Source organism: Chenopodium album, chromosome 22 (genome assembly GCF_948465745.1).
Source record: "Chenopodium album chromosome 22, dcCheAlbu1.1, whole genome shotgun sequence".
Taxonomy (NCBI): Eukaryota; Viridiplantae; Streptophyta; class Magnoliopsida; order Caryophyllales; family Amaranthaceae; genus Chenopodium; species Chenopodium album.
Window position 1 is genome coordinate 34,828,292 of NC_137855.1, and position 8,521 is coordinate 34,836,812.

Sequence of the window (8,521 nt, forward strand, 5' to 3'; positions counted from 1 at the left end):
ACAGAGTAGAAGTTACCTATAAAAGTCCACAATTTCAACAACATTTGAAACTTGAGTTTCGTATTTGTAAAGTTTGCCAATTATACTCTCCTTTCCTTTAAAATTTGAAACCCTAACTCTTGCCAGAACTCCATAAGAGAAGCAATCGATTCACAGCAGATGGTAGAATTTTGCGAATTCTAAATTCTCACGGTACGCTCTTGTTACTTAATTTTGCAAAAATTTGCATGCGCTTTACATATATATAATCTCTTATCAAATAAATTGTACATCTGAGGTACAATTCTTATTGTATTGGGGAAAAAATTTAAAAATAAAAATAATGATGAAGATGAAACGAAGAGATTACTTGATGAAGTTGAAATATTATTGTGAATTTTGTAAGAAAAATTGCAAGGATGAGAGTGAATACAAGTCCCATTGTATGAGCGAATTTCACCAGCGTCAAATACAAATAATGAGCGAACATCGTGAGGAATTTGCTGAAGCGTATAGCAGAGAATTGGAGGACGGTTTTTTAGAGCACTTAAGGCGTTGCCATGGTTTCCGCCGTGTTTCGGCAGCGGTTGCTCACAAGGGTTATGTGAGGGAGAGAGAGTTTCACATGGAATGGGACAACCGTGTTTCTTCTGTCAACCGCACTAAATGGTTCGATTGGAGGGAATTTATGACGCATTTGGGTCGGACTAATAAGTGTTTGGTGGAGGAGATTGACGGGGAGTTGTTCGTCGCTTACAACGTTAGAGAGTCTGAGGCTGATTTTTTGTTGGAGGGGAGCCAGAAGATGGTTAAGCGTGTTAAGTTGTCTGAGGTGTTCGATAAAATTGCCAACTCAACTCAACACGGTGCTGGTAATGACGTGTTTGGGTGTGGTGGGGATGACAAGGATGAGAATGCATTGGGGTTATCTTCGACAATTGGTGCTGGTGCAGAACATTAAAAATGACATGTTTGGGTCAGGTGGGGATGGCAGCAACAGCAAGGATGATAATGTGTTGGGGTTGTCTGTCTGTGGCTTAAGGATGCATGATTTGAATGATGATATAGGCTTGTTGAATAAGAAGATTATTCTTGGAATCGTGGTAGTATTGATGATGAATTGACGAGGGAGGAAGGATTGTTTTCAAGGTGATTGCCAATAAGTCCATTATTAAGGATGTTGAATTGCTTGATGATAGTGGGCACTCATTACATGTGCTTCTTCTCAATGTTGCTTATAAGGACATGTGCAAACTTGTCAATTACCAGGCCCGGGTGCTGCTGCTGGAAAACTGTCAGCGCGATCTTCTTTCTTTCTGTTCAATTCATTGATGCTTACAGGCTGCAGATCAAGGTCATATTGTTTAGTTGTTGAATTACTATTTTATACTTATTTTACTAGTAGTTAATTAATAACAAGAAGAATGCATGTTTGATTGCTTATTACAATGCAAGTATCTAAATATACATGCTTAGCTTAACGTGTTTGGAGGCAATTCAATTTGTAAGCTCGTTTGTGTGTCTAATCGATCTGTGAGTGTTAGTTCCTTGTGCATATTCTACTTGTGCATTTTTGCTACGATTCATCGGTCTTTTAGTGCAATAGTAATGGATTTTTTCTATCCAGGTGAGGTGATTTGACAAACTTTTAAACTTTTAGGCAAGTTAATTGTTAGGATTTTGACAAACTTATGACATGAACCAAAATGATAATTTCGTGGGGGCGTTCCCATTTATGTGGATGACCTCCCGGAATAATCACATTTGGTTCATGTTAGCTGACCCCCACATATGGGATTAAGGCTATGATTGATTGATATAATTGTTAGGATTTTGGAGTTCTTTATGATACTTGTGATACTCGTCTGACCCAAATGCTGGTAGCATCAGGGACTCGATCAGAGTAAGTAGGGAGCCAATTGTGATACTCGGACTGGTTATTGTTAGCTGGTAGAATTCTTGAGGTGATTTGAACTTATTCTCAATTGTGATGCTGGTAGAATTCTCTCTCCCCACCCCCCTCCTTCATGTTTCCAAAACCCCCTCCATGTTTCCAAAAGTCCAGACTAGTTCTTCGAATTCATTGCACTTGACAGAACAATAAATTTCTATAACATAGAATTAGATTTATCTACAAAAAAAATTAGAGGTATGATACAATCTTGGAAGACCAAAAATAAGTCAAACTTCTAGAAACCCTGCTGAAATTGTTAAAAATCAGAATCAGGGCTTTTATCTAACTTGGACTAATCAGAGAAATCTTTTTGTCAGAATCTTCTCTTGTACTCCCTCCGTTTCATAATGATGTTCCTGTTTCGCAAATCGATAATATCTTTAATCTCACACTATCAAAAATTATAAAAGTTAGATATTAATAATCTACTAACCAAGACGAATCAAACTAGATCCCAAATGACTATATTTGCTCTTATAGATTAAGAGAAATTTAGAAGATTCTTTCTTCCTTAAAAAAGTCAAAAATTCCAAATAGGAACATCATTGTGGAACGGAGGGAGTAATAAAGTTGAAAATTCTTAGATAATTTCAGATAAAACAGGACAAATAAGAAGACATTATGTTACAACTAACAAAGGCCATGAGCTCACCAGCTTCAGTTTGTCCCCAATGGTCAAGATGGGGTTGGCTGTATCCAAACCCTGCAATATAATTTTATACTTGTCAGGTTCAAGGTCATAAGAAGAAATGGAGTTACTAATCGATAACTTTCACATAGTTTTCCCATAAGTGATTACTACTAACCAACTTGTCCCAAATGCAATCCAGAAGGTCCAATTACCATGTCAAATATCATGTTGCAGCAGGATAAATATCATGTTTATATGGATTATGGATTGCAGATAGAAGTCTGATGTCCATAATTACTGCATAAAATAAAGGGAAGATATTTTGTGAAACAGTTTCATAATCTCTAAATTATTTTTAATAGGAGAAACTTATGCTCTTTTTTCTTTTCAGTGATGATTATTTTAATTAAAGAGGTCAATAATATAAGAGTGAGTGCTATCGAACATAAATGAGAAATTAACCAAATTGAGGACTTAAATTTGATTCACTGTTTATAACATCCAAAGTGCATGGTAGATGAGTATTGGCAATACCTCTTAAAAACTGACATGGTAATGAACTACACTAATCATTATGATTAGGGTAAAGAAAAGAGCAAATCTTGGACAGTTCTTGTTGAAAAAATCTACTTGTAGACGATGTAGCTAATATGAAATGAATCGCAAAATAAGCATGTTTATTGCCTTAAAAATGAACCGAAGAGCACAGAAATCACCAAATTAGTGCACTTTCAAATATGAATTGGAAAAAGTATTTACTATCACATTGTACTAGCATTTTACCCAATTTTCTTTAACTATTTTCTTGAGAGGATATCTATTAATATCAATGTCATCCGGAAGCAAGACAATAATTTTGAGACAGGTAATAACTCTCCTCCACGAGAAATAACATACAGATAAAATGTATGGCTCATTGGGAGGAATGTCGACTTGGCCACAAACAGCGTCAAGATTCAGCAATACATACTCGTCTTGCTGATTGTGATCAATGTTTGTTGCACCTAGTTCCATTACCTGCCAAACAGAAATAAATAGGCAAAGGTATACAGGTAAGGAGACTAAGGACAAAAGAAGCATCATCCATGGGCCAACACGTAAGCTAGACTAAGCATCATCCATCATTTATGGGCCAACACGTAAGCTAGATTAAGGATCAACATGTTTTATTTTTTTTATTTTTTTTAACAGGGATATCTTCTTTTAGAGCATAAATTACTTAATTTTAGCATTTTATCAAAATTCTTCAGTTTTTTACAAACCATCTTAATTTCAAAGTACTACCTCCGTTTCATGTTTTTTGCAACTTTGAGCATTATTTGTGAGATATAAAATATTGCAAAGTTGCAAAAAACCTGAAACGGAGGTAGTATGTTGTTAAATAGTTGCCTCAGGGAAAAGTTACATCCTTAGGACATGAATTACATGCACATTCTTCATCAAACACAGGGAAAAACCATTGATACTAGATGGTCATTTGGTCTTAGTAACCCCCTCGTGCCTTGATCTAGGTAACCCCCTTCCATAATTTTCTTAATGGTTCGTAAAGAGGCTTAATAGGATTTAAAGATGATGTGTATATTACAAATCATCAACCGAGATATTTGTTGGAAGAGGGTTACCAAGACCAAGAGACTACTCCTGCTCCTTGAATCCATCTGATATCGTAATATTTCAAGCCTTTAATGAAACTTTCCCAATCACATGCCAAACCTTCAAATCCACTTTTACAAAACTTCAAAGAAAGTTCTTAATCAATCTTCTCATAATTGATAATTAAGACTAGGTTACTCATAGCTCTAGAAAAGGAACCCATGTGCTTATAAAAGACTAACCATTCCCACGCGATAAAAGCGAAAGGCAGACTAGAACTTAAACCAAGTTCATTATACTTTATCCCATAGAAAGTCATTCAGGCATTTTAACAAACACCTTCTAGGTGCCCCCTACAAATCCACAATACTCATTATCTACATTTTAACCAACCAAATCAAACTGCACCCAGAAAACCCCATTTCATAATTACAATCTTTTCACCATCTTTTTCAAACTACAATCATAATCTATGATGTTACCCTCATTCAAGAAGCTTTACTTATCCCACTAATCGAGCGTTGCATGTGTACATAAAACATTGTTTTGTATTGCTTATTATCCACAATCCACTAATCATGATTTAAGAATACTACTTTGATCAAACAATTGATTGAATGACTAGTGTTACACGTAATAAGTAGCATAGTATAATTAAAGCAGATTATTTAAATTTGCAGATTATTGGAAAATTGAGGAGAGAATAAGATATACCTTTGCTGAAAAAAGATGCTCAGACAGTTCAGCTTGAAAAGAACAAAGAGAGGGAGGGGCTCTTAATTTAAATTTACTAGAATGTATCCGTGCTAATTGATGAGGCAATTAGTCATATTTAGAACATGCTTTTGGCTATGTAGCCCGTGTATAATTATTATAATTATGACAATCGATTTTATACAAGCGATCTTGGACGTTATTTGACTAAAAATCTACGGGGAACAAAAAATTGTATACAAACAAACGGTCACGATCAGTCCATTTTAAAACTAACAAAAGATAATGTGTGAGTTTTTGGTGAAGAAAGCACATCCTAAAATGATCGAGCAATTAATTTACTGAACAAATTCATCTCAATAAAGAAAAGAAGGCAATTTTTTGTTTGATAAAGTTCCGAGAGTGCACTCCCTTTTAATCCAAAACCTCAGAAGTAATCCTCAAGAATTCAAATCATCTCAAACCAAAACAATAGCTAATAGCAACCTTTACAAAAACAATAATCTTATTGTTAAAGGTTTCACAGTATATTTCAAAAATACAAAGTATTACATTGATATCACTTTGGGCTCTCTTTACACATTTAGACAGCTGAATAGCTGATCCCTCTTTAAGTCTTTAGATGCTTCTTAGAAAAACTTTCTGGTGCTCTTCGAAAAGGTAGTGGAAGGTCTACTTCACTATATTAGCAAAGTAAGCAAATTGTCCGATTCTCGGATTTTCTTCTTTTCATGGCTGTTGCCAGATAGCAAGCAGCTCATATGCAAATATATTGGAAACCATATGAAAGGCTAAGCCAACTCCCTGTTTGTCATACCAAGCTGAAACAGCATATAATCTGTAAAATTACACGCTGTAAAGTCATATCCCAGTGATCTGATAAATGGACATGGAAGCTCTGCAGAAGCAACAGAACCATTTTCAGAGTACTATAGTTCAAGAAGCTGACCGAGTAAAGGTCAAAATAGTTGGGAGTTCGCGGTAGAAGGTAAAGGTAAACCAACCAACTGCCGCATTAAAGAAGCTTAAAAGAGTAGTGAAACTCTTTCAATAACCTCAATGCCTCTGCAGCTCTTCCTTTACGGCAATACTCATCCAGAAGCGTCTTATAAGTAATGAAATCAGCCTTATACATTTCAGTCATCTCCCTTAAAAAACTAAGAGCTTCCTCAATCTCACCACCAAGTGCCAAAGAACTCACAAGAGAGTTGTATGTTTTAGCGCTAGCAACAAACCCTTTTTCCTTCATCTGAAAAAATAACTCCCTGGCATTTTTTGTCCTGGTTTGAGCACATAGTCCATAGATAAGGTAGTCATAAGTGAGCGCATTGGGGACACAAGTATAAACAACACCCATCTGATGAAATATCCTTAAGGCCTCATTGACATGATTAGAAAGCACATATCCTTGTATCATTGAATTGAGGGCGAAAATGTCAGGCTCAATTTTATCGTTAACCATTTGCTTGAAAAGGCACTCCATAGTACCCATATACCAGTGATTGATGTATGTATCTCTTCTACGGCTAAGAAATGCAGCAAACAAAAGGTTGTAAGTCCTCATAGACGGCCTGCAATCTGAATCTTTGGCCTTTTTCATGTGTTTGAACACAGTAATAGCTCTGCTCAGCTTCCTCGCTTGAGTGTAGTAGTATATAATAGTATTGTACAAAGCCTCCGAACCAAAATGAGGAAGGGCAAGGAATTGATCAACAACATCATACATTTCATCAATCATCCCGCCAACCCCAAGCTTCTGGACAGTAACGTGGTAGGTATTCACGCTATGCTTAAACCTATGTTGTCTTGATGCCCGATTAAAAAGTTCTAAACACACCAAAGGATCGTCTTCCAAGGCAATGGCATCGTGCAAATCATCAGCATTAAACCTTGCAGGCAGTTGGGATACAGCCTTGTTGAACTTAACCTCATTAAGCACAGGCTTTCTAGCTAGTCTAAGCCTTCTATTAACCCGTTGTCTATAAGCTCCTGAAAAAGGTCTATACGGCTTTGAAGAATACCACAATAAGCTGGTGCAATTTATTTGATAATAATGTGAATAGATGGTAAAGGCTGGGGTGAAATCAGAACAACTAATTCCAGCATTAGTTACTTCACGAGATGACACAAGTTTTGAATAACAAACTTGATGGAAACACGAAGTATATACACGTAGGTATGATATGGAGCTAGCTAAGGTAGATTGGATTGAGTGGAGTCAGATAGCGAGTTTGCAGATATCCTCGTATGCGACCCGAGGAAGCAAACAATTACTGTCCAGGTGCACTTGGGCACAGAAATTCAAAGTATCAACGGCAAGCAACCTAGCATTGAACCCGCGATACAAGCCATTCACAATCCTAACAAGACCCCCAATCTGTGGTAGCACAGTCTGAAGTTGATCCTGATGAATCCGAACTCGGGTATCATCAGTACCTGTATCTGTATGTAACATCTGAATTTCGGCAATGCAGTTATCAAGCACCTTCTTGACAACCCCTTTCTTGTTCTTTTCTTTGCCGCTCACTACCTTGACGACAATCCCCTCACACAACCAGCATGGTTTCCTCTTCTTTCCACGAGTCTCTTCCTTTTTGCGTATGGCATCGCCGCTCCCTTTGGCAGCATCCACTAATTCGGAACTCAATTTGAAAGCCATATTTCGACCTGGACGTTTTCGGGCTGCCCCTAATAACCAACGAATGGCAAGTGCTTTTCCTTGTGTGGATCCTATTTCCGCCTCATCCAAATTATTAGTAACATCCTCAAACACAGCAGCAGCACCACCAGCCCCACCCTTAGCCTTGTTGTTACGCGACAATGCGAAAGCAACCTTAACCTTCTTGTTAGGCGATTCACCATCCTTTGGATCTTGATCTTCAATCTGGACAAAAGAAGACGACGCCCGTTGAATCTGTCTGGCAATAATCTCCTGCTCGTGTTTAAGTTCATCCCTAAACTTGGACCTCAATCTCTTATCTCTCCCATTATTATTATCACCACCGTTGTTACAAGCGATGAACCATCCTTTCTCGGTGTTCTCGACCTTACACTTACCAGTACGACCCAAATACTTGACGAATTCAGTCAAAGAAAGCCACCTAGTCGCGTTCATATGAACGTGGTGGCGATCAGATATGTACTCACTGTAAACCGCCGTCGCCGCAACACGAGTGGAACCACGACGGAACTTCAGGTGGCCGAGAAAAGCATCCTCGAATTTCTGGGAAAAATCTTGGATGAATTTGTCAGGATTTTCCCCAAAGAGCTGCATCTGACGCTGATGTCCTTCGCTCGTAGTATGACACTTGAATCCGTTCTCATCTCTGCATTGCTTCTCGCATAATTCGCAGTAAAACTTGAGCTTTTGCAAACCTTTCGCTTTGATTCTCTTCGATATTGCCTTCGGCCCTAAATTCCCTTCCATTATTGATACAAACCCTAGAATCAATCGGTTTTTTATTTGATTTCTACGCTTTAATCTCTTCTTTCTTTCTTGATGCACGGAGTACTTCTAATATATAAGAGTACTTCGTATTAGCTAACAAATCCTATCTTATACCAAATACTTAAAGATATATTCTAGGTACTCGTCAAAAATATATATACTTCCTCCGTATCGTTTTAATTGCAATGAAATGATTGCGGAC

At 37.4% G+C, this 8,521-nt stretch overlaps 1 protein-coding gene and 1 pseudogene across 1 annotated transcript; both read right to left on the reverse strand.

Annotated features, from left to right (window-relative positions):
* Nucleotides 1-47: 47 nt before the first annotated feature.
* LOC145605743 (pentatricopeptide repeat-containing protein At2g27800, mitochondrial-like) lies at nucleotides 48-6,691 on the reverse strand. Its single transcript, XM_081661813.1, has 2 exons — nucleotides 5,915-6,691; nucleotides 48-755 (listed from the first exon to the last, which is right to left on the reverse strand). Exons 1-2 carry the CDS (start codon nucleotides 6,607-6,609, stop codon nucleotides 527-529), a joined length of 924 nt encoding a protein of 307 aa, XP_081517939.1. The 5' UTR covers nucleotides 6,610-6,691; the 3' UTR covers nucleotides 48-526.
* A 398-nt stretch (nucleotides 6,692-7,089) lies between these two features.
* On the reverse strand, nucleotides 7,090-8,298 carry LOC145604256 (KIN17-like protein pseudogene; annotated as a pseudogene).
* Between the last annotated feature and the right edge of the window lie 223 nt (nucleotides 8,299-8,521).

Coding starts and splice junctions, on each gene's coding strand:
- LOC145605743 (XM_081661813.1), bottom strand. CDS start 6,609: ATGATTGATGAAATGTATGATGTTGTTGATCAATTCCTTGCCCTTCCT. Junction 756..5,914: donor GCATTGAGGTTATTGAAAGA/GTTTCACTACTC, acceptor ACAAAAAATCAG/CCTCAGACTCTCTAACGTTG.